The following is a 14,101-nucleotide window of genomic DNA, read 5'->3' as shown; positions in this document are numbered from 1 at the left end:
GACCATAGCAGCACATCCGTCTGAGAGTATGTTTTATAAAGTATGGATAAATGGCAATATTTCTATATGACTTGCATTATCATGGTTATGAATTTTCATGGATGGATCATGCATTGCTTTATGACCTGATTTGTGTATATCATCTATAAAATGTTTTATTTTACTACAACTGTTGGCTTTTTAATCACTGCATTGGCATAATTGTACTTGATCCAATAAGATAGTACCTGGTTACTTACTGAGCTGTGTAGCTCATATCTTTTTATTTATTTTTTTTACAGATGAATAAGACTACTAGGAGCAGGGAGCTTGGTGTTATTCAGGGTTGGGGTAATTGAAAATATTATGTAATAATTAAATTTTAGAAGCTCTGTACTGTTCCAACTTCATGAACAATGTTATGACATTAGTAAATGAAACTATTTATTTTCATGACGAAATTTTAAGTGGCTTCGTGTTATTGTGTGCATAAGATTGCAATAGCACGGCCGTGTCATGATCCGGATTTGGGTCGTGACATTTAGTGGTATCAGAGCAATAGGTTTAATAAAAAAAAAAGAAGAGTTTTAGTAAGGGAAATGGGTAGTTAAGTCTCGTTAAATTAAATTCGGCATATTCAAAATAAAGAAAATTAGTTAATTGAATTATGCTAATTTTTTTTTTATTTTTTTTTTAATAGGTGAAAATGAGGAACAGAGAGAATGAAGTCTTGGCAAATATTGCAGCTCGGAGGAGAGGAGCAAGAGGGAGAGGAGTTGCCAGGAAGCCAGCCGAGCAAACTCCTAACCCAGCTGCCACCCAGGCTGATTTTGCAGGAGCAAGTCAGGTGATGACTCAGCTCCTTCAGATGCAGCAGCAAATGCAGCAACAGATGCAGCAGCAGATGCAACAGCAGATGCAGATGCAGCAGCAGGTGCAGCAGCAGATGCAGATGCAGATGCAGCAGCAGGTGCAGGCCACTGTCCAACCTGCACAGTCCATTGAGTCCTACTATGAGCGATTCCGTAGGCTCAACCCACCTATGTTTGATGGTGGAGCTGACCCTCTGGTTGCTGAGACCTGGATTCGGGAGGTAGAGAAGATGTTCAAAGCCTTGCAATATCTCGAAGAAGTAAAGGTCAGATTGGCTATCCCTATGCTGAAGGGGAATGCAGAGTTCTGGTGGACGGCTATTGAAGCTGCACTCGAGGGTGAGGATGAGCTACCGACATGGGAGGAATTCAAGAAGATGTTTTATGACCAGTATTTTTCTGAGTCAATCAGAATATCTAAAGAAAATGAATTCTTATCTCTGAGGCAGACAAATGATATGACTGTGCTAGAATATGCCAACAAATTTACTAAGCTGGGTCGGTTCTGCCCTCAGATGATAGAGATTGAGAGAAGCAAGGCTAATAGATTTGAGCAAGGCTTGAGGGACGAAATTCGATCCCGGTTGTCAGTTCTGATTTTTACCAGCTACGGAGAGGCCCTGGAGAGAGCACTGAAGGTAGAAGCCGATCTGAAGAAATCAGGGAAGAAAAGAGATGAGCAGAAAAGGGCCGAGACGTCAAGGAATCTAATGAACCGACCAAGAAACTTTGAAGGCCCTCCTAACAAGAAGAAGAAATTTAAGGCTTGTTATTACTGTGACAAAATGCATTCTGGTCCTTGCTTGAAGAGGATGGGAGCCTGTTTTATATGTGGGCAGCCAGGACACATAGCCAGAGATTGCCCGAACAAAAAGAAAGTTGAATCTGGACCTTCTAGACCAACTGATCAGATGCAGAGAGGAGCTGCACGGGTGTACGCACTAACACGACAGGATGCTAGTGCCAGTGACAGAGTTGTGGCAGGTATGATTCCCATCAACTCTGTTGATGCTTCAGTACTATTTGATTCTGGCGCTACACATTCCTTTATATCCTCCAAGTTCTCTGCATCCTTGCATCTTATGCCTGATAAGTTAGATGAGCCTTTACTTGTTGCTACCCCTCTCAAGAAGACAGTAGTGGTGGATTCTGTTCATAAAAACTGCATAATTCAGATAGAGGACAGAAAATTTTTGGCTGACTTAGTACTGTTAGACATGTATGATTTTGATGTCATCCTTGGTATGAATTGGCTGTCTGAATATCATGCTCACATTGATTGCTTTGGCAAGAGGGTAGTGTTTCAGATACCTGGTGAACAGGAAATCTTCTATCAGGGTGATGCACCCACTAAGAATCCCTCTTTGCACATTATCTCTGCAATGAGTGTAAGGAAGGCCCTCAGAAAGGGGTGTCAGGCTTACCTAGCTTGTGTGGTAGACACTACAAAAGAAACAAGGCTAGAGGATATCCCTATTGTGAGAGAGTATCCAGAAGTATTTTCCTGATGATCTACCTAGATTACCTCCTGATCGGGAGATTGATTTTCGGATCGATCTCTTACCGGGTGTTGGGCCTATCTCGAAGGCTCCTTATCGGATGGCCCCGGCAGAGCTGAGAGAGTTGAAGGTTCAGCTACAGGAACTTCTAGAGAAGAAATTCATTCGCCCGAGTGTTTCACCATGGGGAGCTCCTGTACTATTTGTCAAGAAGAAGGATGGAAGTATGTGGCTGTGTATTGATTACCGGGAGTTGAACAAGGTGACAGTGAAGAACAAATACCCTTTGCCCCGGATTGATGATTTATTTGATCAGCTGCAAGGTGCCCAAGTCTTCTCCAAGATAGATCTGCGATCTGGGTATCATCAATTGAAAATCCTAGCAAATGATGTGCCGAAGACTGCATTTCGAACTAGGTATGGGCACTATGAATTTTTAATTATGCCATTTGGACTAAGCAATGCACCAGCTGCTTTTATGGATCTGATGAACAGGATCTTTAAGCAGTATTTGGATCAGTTTGTTATTGTTTTCATTGATGATATACTGATCTATTCTAAGAGCAAAGAAGAACATGAAGATCACTTGAGAGTGGTATTACAGATTCTTCAGGAGAATAGATTATATGCCAAACTGAGCAAATGTGATTTCTGGCTGGATAGTATTGCATTTCTTGGTCATGTAATCTCTAAAGAAGGGATATCAGTGGACCCAAAGAAAATAGAAGCAGTGGTGGATTGGCCTCGTCCTACTAATGTCACTGAAATCAGAAGCTTCTTGGGTTTGGCTGGTTATTATAGAAGATTTGTGGAAGGATTCTCTCGGATCGCTACTCCTTTGACTCGTTTGACCCAGAAACGAGCAAAGTTTGTATGGAGTGAAGATTGTGAGCAAAGTTTTCAAGAGCTAAAGCAAAGGCTGGTATCTGCTCCTATTCTTACTTTGCCAACCAGTACTGGGGGTTTCATCATCTATAGTGATGCCTCCAAGAAAGGATTAGGCTGTGTACTAATGCAGAATGATAAAGTAGTAGCCTATGCCTCTAGACAGCTGAAGCCATATGAGCAGAACTATCCGACACATGATTTGGAGTTGGCAGCAGTGGTCTTTGCTTTGAAGATTTGGCGACATTATTTATATGGTGAGCCTTGTGAGGTTTTTACTGATCACAAAAGCCTAAAGTATATATTTACTCAGAAGGAATTAAACATGAGGCAAAGAAGATGGCTTGAGCTACTAAAAGATTATAATCTAAGCATCAAATATCATCCGGGAAAGGCTAATGTTGTGGCAGATGCTCTCGGTAGGAAGTCAGCAGTGGGCTCCATATCTTTGCTTACCACTCAGAAACAGATTTTGAAAGATTTTGATATGATGCAGATCGAGGTGATTACCAAGGATGCTGGAAGTATGTTGGCTAGTTTGTTGGTGCAACCCACCTTGATAGAAAGAATAAAAGCTGCTCAACAGACAGATGCACATTTATGTCAGCTTAGAAATGATGTGGAGAGAGGGTTACGACCCGAACTCCGAATCCACCCGGATGGTACTCTGCGTTTTGGCAGTAGATTATGTGTGCCCAGGGATGCTGATCTAAAAAGAGAGATTCTGGAGGAAGCTCATCAGTCTCGTTTCTCTATTCATCCCGGTAGTACTAAAATGTATAGAGATTTACGGGAACACTTCTGGTGGAACGGCATGAAGAGAGAGATAGCAGGATTTGTAGCTCGGTGCTTGGTATATCAGCAAGTAAAAGCTGAGCATCAGAGGCCGGCTGGTTTGCTAGAACCACTAGAGATTCCAGAGTGGAAATGGGAGCACATTACTATGGATTTTGTTACTGGGCTTCCAAGGACAGTAAGGAGGAATGATGCAGTGTGGGTGATTGTTGATCGCCTCACGAAGTCAGCTCACTTTTTACCCTTTAGGGTTGGCACTTCACTTGACAGGTGCTACGTCTTTAATCTTGCTCTTTTAAAAAGGGAAATTAAACGTAGGATACCCCAAGTATAGGGTGTAGCAAAGTAATATTCTCGGTGAGTCCGAGATCGAATCCACAGGGATTTGACAGTGAACAAAAACTAAAGGCTAAATAATATTCAGATTGACAAAAATATAACTAAGGCATTAGGATTCAGCCTAGCACTTAATCATGCTTTTCTTAAAATCATCTATTAATCATAATAAAATAGATTTAGTTTTATGGGCAGGATTACAGTAATTCTATTTTAAACTACAGAGATTTCTAAGTATCTGTTATACCCGGAGGAAATAACAAATCAAAAAAATATATAAGTTTGAAATAATTCTTATAAATCTACTGCACCATAAATCAAATCAAAAACATTAAAATTCCATTGATGATTAAAGAAAATACATGAAGAAAATGCTAGGCTTTTCCCTAGCCTTAGCTAAAGGAGATTTAGCTATCCATATGAGATGCAAGCATTTTTATAAAAGGGATTAGCATAAAATAAATAAAATAAGCATAAATCCCTTTTTCTTTCTTTTTTTTTTTGATTTCCTTTGGTTGAGAAAACAGAGTACTCTGTTTTCTCTTCTCTCTCGCGTGGGCTCTCCTCTTCCTCTCGCCCGGCTGGCTCCCTTCCTCTTCCGTCACGGCTGCTGGCCTCCTCCTCCTTCGCACGCTCGGCTGAGTAGATGGATCGGAAGAGGAGGTGCAGATGGCTGGCTTCCTGGTCGCCTCTCCCTCTTGCTCCGTGTCCTTCTCTCCTCCGTGGCCTCTTGTCATCTCTCGCTCGGCTGAGAAAGATGTGGATGTTGGCTTCGTAGCCTCTCCTCCTTCTTTCCTCCTCTTCCGTCGGCTGGTTCTACCTCCACCAGATGGCCTTTGCTCCTCTCTCTTGAGTTCCTTTTATAGACACCTTCAGCAGTGTGGCTGGGAAGACCGAAGGATGCGTTGTGGACGCTTAGGAACTGGGAGCGGAAGAGACATGGCTTGGGACTCCTCGGCTGGGAATGTTGCAGAATTTGAGCAACTGTAGACATTGATGTTAGATTTGAATGCAAGACTTCGTGGCTTGGAAATGATCCGTGGTTGCTTGAGATACGGGATGAAGGAAGTCGAATCGCTAAGGATTTGTCTGCTGGAACGCGTGGATGAGCTGGGAGGAAACAGGGGAAACGTCTTGGTTTCATGCTGCCATGGACGTTCACGGATGCGTGCTCGAGCGGATGGGGGATTGCTGAAGTGGAATGCAAACGGTTTGCCTTCTTTCCTTTGCTGTCGTTGATGTTTTGAGTATAGATGAATGATGGGAAGAAAGGAATGCAGCTGAATATTCTTGAAACAGGGGAATCCAAAACCATGAATGAGATGTGGCTTGAATTGAAGAGCCGGTTTGGCTTAGGTCCCTTGGGTTTGATTTAGGTTCCATGGGTTTGATTTAGGTTCCATGGAGGAGATGCCATGATGCTTGGAAAGCCACATGGATGGTTTTGATGATGCTAGGAAGCTCCACGATGCGGGCATTTGTGCTGGCTGAAACATGTGGTTACAGTGATATGGATTGCATGCGGATGACTGGCGACGTGAGGCTCAGATGAGACGCTAAGGATTTGTTGAGCTCGAACTACCGGGCATTGGGCTAAAATCCAGCATTATAGGGTTTTTTGAATTATATGCACTCAGACACAGATAAAGCATTAATTAATTAATTTTATTAATAAAGATTAGCTATAATACTAATTAAGATAATATGAAAATTTTACTTTTGTACTCTCATCACACCCCCCAACTAGCTTATTGCTAGTCTCTAGCAATTTAGTGTGAAAATAATAAAATGAGGGTGCAAAAGTATTATTTATTTTATTAATATATATATATCAATATGCATGAATTAAAATAAAGACTCACTTTCGTAGAGCATTACGATTGCACTTAGCACGTGCAACAAGCCGTTAAACCCCTAGGTTACCCTAGTGGACGAGTGTTGTCTCGTGAGGGTTTGCAGTGATGTTATCCACAAACATCGTTTTTAAGTTAGAAGATACTTTAAAACATAGCACCTCTTAAGGCAAATGTAAATGTGACGTCTCAGAATACCTATACCTCCACCACAATTGGGTACCCTTTGAGTTCTAGGTGCACTACTCAAATTCACAAGTGTTAACTACCATTTGTTAGCTTCCGACCCACTAAATTTTCCGAATATCACATGTTATTTGTCCAGAATGGTTCGCATATAAAAATGAAGCTATCAATCCCAACTAGACATCCCAGGTACACAGAATTCTAAAACAATGGAGTCAAACCAGTCATCCACAAGTCACTTGGTTTTAATTTAACTAACCCACTCATGTTTATTTCAATAAATTTTTTCTTTTTTCTTTTTCTTTTTTTTCACACAGTGACTACAACAATCTAACTCCATTAGGCTCTAGTAAGGTCCATATAACGAGCTTTGGGTCAATGACTCTTGATCCAGTTGGCTCAAGGCATTAGGTGAAACACCCCTCAGACTTAATTACTCGAACCAGACTACGCCACGAGGTCAGACTAGTCACTTATTTCAGTCATTTTCACCTTTTAACGCGAACACTCGCTGCTTTGTAGGCAAGAGGCCCGGTTACTCAGTGAAGACAAACTGTATTATTTCTCTCTTTTTTTTTTTTTTTTATGTAACGTGACTGTATTGTGACTATAGGTCAACCAAGGTCAGAACATAAGGCACCCAGGTGATCTAGCCGGGAATTTCAAGCTCTATCTTTATGTGAAAACTAAAACATGAACTTTAGGATAAGGACACTCGTACTTCTCTTGCGAATAAGGTCAACAAACAAATAGGTAACACAAGTGAACTCCTGAGGCCTTCCTATTGTCATTGAATACTTATGTGGGGATCTAGTAATAGGTCTCTGATAAGTCATAATGCGCTCCTTGCCTTAATAGCTACACATATTTAATTCTTTGAAAAAAAATTAAAGTGGTAATTAAATGAAACAAAATATATGTTTGTTATTATTATTACTATTATTATTATTATTATTATATATATATATATTATTATTATTATTTTTATTTTTATTTGTTTATTTAATTTTTTTTTTTGAAAGATGTGACAATTAGTATGATATATAGAAAAATACAGTAATCTCTCCCCCCCAACTTAATTTCAACATTGTCCCCAATGTTGCAACATGAATGCATTAAATATGATAGTATGAAGGATAATAAGGCTGAAGGTTAGAATTTACCTGATAGAATGACTGCACACTGTTGTTGCTCACCAATTGTCATATGAAAGAAAGAAAAATTATGTACAAACAAAGGATCTCTAGCAGATATAGAGATCAATCCTGATAAACAGGATCTCCCAGATTGGTCGATTCAATTTCTGGGGTAAAGTTGTCCAAAAATAACTTCAAATGTTGGCCATTTACTTTAAAAATATTACCGGTGTTTGAATTCTCTATCTCAACGGTTCCATACGGATAAACAGTTTTAACTATAAATGGGCCAGTCCACCTAGATCTCAATTTTCCTGGAAATAAATGAAGTCTTGAATTATACAATAGAACTTTCTGGGAAGGCTCAAATGTTTTTCTCATAATATTTCTATCATGAAAGACTTTCATTTTATTCTTATAAATTCGAGCATTCTCATATGCTTCATTCCTGATTTCCTCTAGTTCATTAAGTTGAAGTTTGCGTAGTGAACTAGCCTTATCCAAATCAAAATTAAATCTCTTAATAGCCCAGTATGCCCTATGCTCCAATTCCACAGGCAAGTGACACGGTTTACCAAAAATAAGACGGTACGGAGACATTCCAATTGGACTTTTAAAAGCAGTACGATATGCCCAAAGTGCATCAGTTAAACGCAAAGACCAGTCTTTGCGATTTGGGTTAACCGTTTTTTCCAGAATATTCTTAATTGATCGATTGGATACTTCAACTTGTCCACTTGTCTGTGGATGATAAGGGGTAGCGACTTTATGGGTGATCCCATATTTTCGCATTAAAGCCTCAAAAGGCTTATTACAGAAGTGTGAACCCCCATCACTGATGATGGCTCGAGGCGTTCCAAATCTGGAAAGAATGTTTTCTTTTAAAAATTTTAAAATAGTTTTATGGTCATTATGTTTGCAAGGAATTGCCTCAATCCATTTGGAGACATAATCTACAGCTACTAAGATGTACAAATTTTCGAATGAAGGAGGAAATGGACCCATAAAATCTATTCCCCAACAATCAAATATTTCGATAATTAAAATTGGGTTGAGGGGCATCATATTCCTACGAGTTATCCCACCTAACTTTTGACAACGCTCGCAAGCTTTGCAAAAATTATGAGAATCTTTGAACAAGGTGGGCCAATAGAAACCGCACTGTAAAATTTTTGCAGCCGTTTTCTTACCAGAGAAATGACCACCGCAAGCTTCAGAATGACAAAAGGAAATGACACTAATAAATTCATCATTAGGTACACATCTCCTAATAATTTGGTCTGGGCAGTATTTGAAAAGATAAGGATCATCCCAAAAAACATTTTTATTTCAGTCAAAAATTTTCTTTTGTCTTGTTTATTCCAATGACTTGGTAGTTCACCTGTGACTAAAAAATTTGCAATGTCTGCAAACCAGGGTGAAGATGTGATCTCAAACAGTTGCTCATCAGGGAAAGTGTCTTTTATGGGTGAATTGTCTAAGGAATCTGAAAGAGTCAGACGGGACAAGTGATCAGCTACTACATTTTCTACCCTCTTTTTATCTCTTATTTCTAGAAAAAATTCTTGGAGCAGAAGGATCCACCTAAGCAAACGCGCCTTAGCATCCTTTTTTGAAAGAAGGTACTTAAGGGCAGCATGGTCAGTGTAGATAATGATTTTGGATCCAATCAAGTAAGACCTAAATTTGTCTAGTGCAAATACTACGGCAAGTAGTTCCTTTTCCGTAGTGGTGTAATTCTTTTGTGCACTATTTAAAGTCTTACTTGCATAGTAGATAACATAAGGCTTTCTTTCTTTTCTTTGCCCTAGAACTACCCCAACTGCATATTCACTGGCATCACACATAATTTCAAAAGAAAGTGACCAGTCAGGTGGTTGCATGATGGGAGCAGAGGTCAGCAAGCTTTTGAGTTTATCAAAAGCTTTTTGACATTCTTCTGACCACACAAATTGGGTTTCCTTTTGAAGGAGATTACATAAGGGTTTAGATATTGAGCTAAAATCTTTAATGAATCTCCTATAAAATCCTGCATGACCCAAAAATGAGCGTATATCTTTGATAGTTTTTGGGTTGGGTAAGTTAGCAATTAAGTCAATTTTAGCCTTGTCTACTTCAATTCCTTCAAATGAAATGACATGCCCGAGAACAATTCCCCTAGTTACCATGAAATGGCACTTTTTCCAGTTTAAGATTAGATTCTTCTCCTCACACCGAATTAAGACTAGTCTTAAATGGTCCACACAGTTTTCAAAAGAGGAGCCAAAAACTGAAAAATCATCCATGAAGACTTCCAAAAAGCGCTCAACCATGTCGGAGAAAATACTGAGCATGCATCTTTGGAAGGTTGCAGGAGCATTACATAATCCAAAAGGCATTCTCTTGTAAGCAAATGTGCCAAAAGGACATGTAAAAGTGGTCTTTTCCTGATCTTCAGGATCAATTGCAATTTGGTTGTAACCTGAATAGCCATCTAGAAAGCAATAATATTTATGACCTGCTAACCTTTCTAAAATTTGATCAATAAAAGGTAGAGGAAAATGATCCTTCCTAGTGACAGAATTAAGTTTCCTATAGTCAATGCATACACGCCAACTAGTGGGGACCCTAGTTGGAACTAATTTATTGTTAGCATTTTTGACTACAGTAACACCAGATTTTTTCGAGACCACTTGGGTTGGACTTACCCATTTATTATCTGAAATTGGGTAGATCATACCCGCATCCAGAAGTTTCAGAACTTCTGCTCTAACCACATCCTTCATGTTTGGGTTTAATCGACGTTGAGGTTGACGAGAAGGTTTGGCATCAGCTTCTAAGTGGATTCTATGAGTGCAAATTGAGGGACTAATTCCCTTGATATCAGCAATTGTCCACCCTATTGCTCCCTTATGCTCTTTGAGAATTTTCAATAATTTTAGTTCTTGACTTTGTTCGAGTTGGGATGATATGATTACAGGAAAAGTCTCTTCTTGACCAAGGTATGCGTACTTGAGCTCAGATGGCAAAGGTTTTAGCTCAAGTTTAGGTGCTTGAACACTAGATGGTAGAGAACTATTGTTGCGTGTGGGCAATTCTTCAAAACAAGATTTCCACCTATCTGTATCCAACAAAGGAGCTGAATCTAATATAGCACTGATTTCTCTAAAGTTTTGGTTGATATCTGTATTTCCGAAATGAGTTAGGCATGTTTCTAAAGGATCAGAAGAAAGAGATGGGACAAGAGCATCTTCTACAATAGAATCGATCAGATTAACTCCATGAATTTCATCATTTTCGTTATCATTATCGGGTTGTTTACAAATGTTAAATATATTAAAATCTATAGTCATATTCCCGAATGACATTTTCATTATTCCATTTCGACAGTTAATCAAAGCATTGGAAGTAGCTAGAAATGGGCGGCCTAGAATGACAGGTATTGGAGTGGTACAGTTCATGACAGGCTGGGTATCTAATACTATGAAGTCGACTGGAAAGTAGAATTTATCAATTTGGACAAGTACATCCTCGACTATTCCTCTGGTATCTTTATAGATCGATCGGCAAGTTGGAGAGTAACCTTGGTGGGTTTTAGTTCACCAAGTCCTAACTGTTCATAAACTGAATAGGGCAGTAAGTTAACACTAGCACCTAAATCCAGAAGGGCTCGTTGTATCCTGAAGTTTCCTATGATGCAAGATATGGTAGGACAACCAGGATCTTTATATTTAGGTGGGGTGTTGTGTTTGAGAATAGCACTCACCTGTTCAGTTAGAAAAGCTTTCTTTTGTACATAAAGCTTTCGCTTTATGGTACAAAGATCTTTTAAAAATTTGGCATAAGATGGGATCTGCTTAATGGCATCTAATAAAGGAATGTTAATCTTTACTTGTTTAAAAATTTCCAGAATTTCTTGGTCAGGTATTCCCTTTTTAGCTGCAAGCAAGCGCTGAGGAAATGGAGCAACTATCTTATGATGAGGTATTGGATCATCTTGTTCAGTATTATTTTCATCCCTTTTCTCAATGGATTTTTCAGGTTTGTCATCCTTCATTGGAATTTCTTTGTTAATTATTTTTCCGCTACGAAGGGTTGTGATAGACTTAGCTTGTTCAAATCTAGGTTGGGATGAACTTGCTTCATGGACCTCATGTTGACCCTTTGGGTTAGATTGAGGTTGGGCTGGAAATGTTCCTTTTTCCCTAACATTGAGTTGAGCCTCAATTCTACCTACATAATTTTTAAGTTCTTGGAGTGATTGCATTGTATTCTGATTTATTTGAGTCTGCCCTTGCATGAAGGTTTGCAAAGTATCTTCAAGGGATCTCTTATGGGGTGGCACATAGGGTATGGAATTCCCTTGAGATTCATTGGCAGTGGGTCCATGTCTCCAACTAAAATTCGGATGGTTTCGCCAGTTAGGATTATATGTTTCAGGAAATGGTCTCTTATAAGCATTTGTGAAATTCGCTTGATCATGCAACACTTCTTGGAAGGCGGGGATTGTAGGACAATCCTTGGTTAAGTGTGCATTACTCTCACAGATTTCACAAATACTTTCATCTATAGTAGGTGCCTTTCTTGTATTGGCTCTGCTTAATTCAATGGCTTCAACCTTCCTAGTTAGATTAGCAATCTTTAAATTTACATCATTTTCTTCTTTAACATGATACATTCCTCCTTTAGTATTAGTCGGTATTTTAGGTTTCTCGTTCTTATCTATTGTATCCCAAGCCTGTGCATTTTCTGCCAACAGATCAAAATAGTCCCAGGCTTCCTCTGGTTCCTTATTCATAAATTCACCATTACACATCATTTCTACAAATTGTCTCATATTGGAGGACAAACCATCATAAAAGAAACTAATGACCCTCCAAATTTCATATCCATGATGTGGGCAAGCAAGCAGAAGGTCCTTAAATCTTTTCCAACACTGAAAAAATGTTTCTCCATCTTTTTGTGCAAAGTTCATGATATTTCTTCTAAGTGTATTTGTTTTATGTGTTGGGAAGAATTTCTTTAAAAATTCTCTTGTCATTTCTTGCCAGGTAGCTATGGTCCTAGGTCTTAAAGAATGTAACCATGACTTAGCTTTTTCCTTTAAAGAAAAAGGAAATAACTTAAGCTTCACTACCTCTTCATTGATATTATTAAATTGAAGTGTTGAACACACTTCATCAAATTCTTTTAGGTGCAAGTAGGGACTTTCGGAGTCAAGTCCATGAAACTTTGGGAGTAATTGGATTATTCCTGGTTTCATGTCAAAGGCTCCCGCAGCAGTAGGAATAACCATACAGGATGGGGTACTGATCCTAGTGGGTTGTAGATAATCATGAAGCGTTCTAATAGGTAAGTCATCTTGAAATTCATTATCTCCCTGATTACTACCATTATCTTCCATTTGATTATTTGAACTTTTATCCCTTGATTCAACTCGGAATAATCTTTTCGTTTATCCCTTTGCCACAACCGCATATACTGACCAATTAACCAGTCGACTTTTTTTATAATTATTATTATTATTAATTATTTATTTATTTATTTTGTATATATATATATATTTAGAGTTTTGGATGAGTATGAATATTACCTAAAGCTATGAATATTGACACCCTGCTACTAAAATTATTCACAATCAAACAATATCAAAGCATAGCACCCTTATTTCTAATGTTTTCCTAAAAATTTCTAGACAGCTCCTAACTGGTTTGAAGAGTACACTTAAGCCTCCAATCCGGTCTAATAACCTAGTCGACCAGGTAAGCTCCCAGGTAAGTGGAGGGGTCACGATGCGTGTAGCAAAGGTCCCACTTAAAACCCACTTTCCTCGAACAGAAACTGTCTCCCTTCAATCACTTAGAGGGACAAAGCTTGCCTAGACATCGACCGGGGTCATAGAGCGAAATTGGTGCAACTTTCAGTGGTCTTCGTCCTATTGAGCTCGAATATCCTTAGGGGCCAACGTCTAGTTGATTTTAATTAGGCTTAGGATATTTATGCACTGGGATGATTTTTGGACTAAGGAACGAGTGATTGAAATCCCGACCTTATCTTTTTAATGGGTTCAGCCCTTAGATTATTTTATGCAAATGCTTAATACTATATGCAATAATCAAGAAGATTTTTAACATTTTATGTCATGACATTAAATTGCATTTGAATAGTTGATCAAGCAAACTAGCTAAAAATTTTTTTTCTTTTTATTTATTATTTTTTATTATTTTATTATTTTAATTAATAATTTTTTAAATAATTTTTGTTTTAAACAAGAGTAAAATTCTAATCTAGAAAAAATAGAACTAGTATGAACAAAACAGGAAAATTAATTTAAATACTCACGGCCGGAGTTCGTTCACTCCGGGAATCCAAAAATGTGATCTTGATCTTCCTCGTTACTGGTCCTGCTTTGTATCGTCCTTGAATCTGAAAAGATTTGAAATTTCAGCTGTGTTAAAAATAAAGAAAAATTGAAGAACTAGAAATAAAGAGTTGAAATTTTCAGCCTTGTTCTCGTTCGCACGTTGCAAATCCCCGGCAACGCGCCAAAAACTTGCACGTCTTAATCTTCTCTTTTAAAA

General features: G+C 38.6%; 1 protein-coding gene and 1 non-coding gene across 2 annotated transcripts; both read left to right on the top strand.

Annotated features, from left to right (window-relative positions):
* The first annotated feature begins 685 nt into the window (after nt 1–685).
* LOC120106962 lies at nt 686–2,359 on the top strand. The gene has a single exon (XM_039120093.1). It carries the CDS (start codon nt 686–688, stop codon nt 2,357–2,359), a length of 1,674 nt encoding a protein of 557 aa, XP_038976021.1.
* Nucleotides 2,360–12,406: 10,047 nt separating this feature from the next.
* LOC120106963 lies at nt 12,407–12,513 on the top strand. Its single transcript, XR_005508944.1, has one exon. It is a non-coding gene; the product is annotated as a small nucleolar RNA R71 (small nucleolar RNA).
* Nucleotides 12,514–14,101: the final 1,588 nt, after the last annotated feature.

This window comes from Phoenix dactylifera, unplaced genomic scaffold (genome assembly GCF_009389715.1).
Source record: "Phoenix dactylifera cultivar Barhee BC4 unplaced genomic scaffold, palm_55x_up_171113_PBpolish2nd_filt_p 000708F, whole genome shotgun sequence".
NCBI classification, from domain to species: Eukaryota; Viridiplantae; Streptophyta; class Magnoliopsida; order Arecales; family Arecaceae; genus Phoenix; species Phoenix dactylifera.
Note: the sequence above shows the minus strand (reverse complement) of the source record. Positions and strands in the feature narration are given on the sequence as shown.

Coding starts and splice junctions, on each gene's coding strand:
- LOC120106962 (XM_039120093.1), top strand. CDS start 686: ATGAGGAACAGAGAGAATGAAGTCTTGGCAAATATTGCAGCTCGGAGG.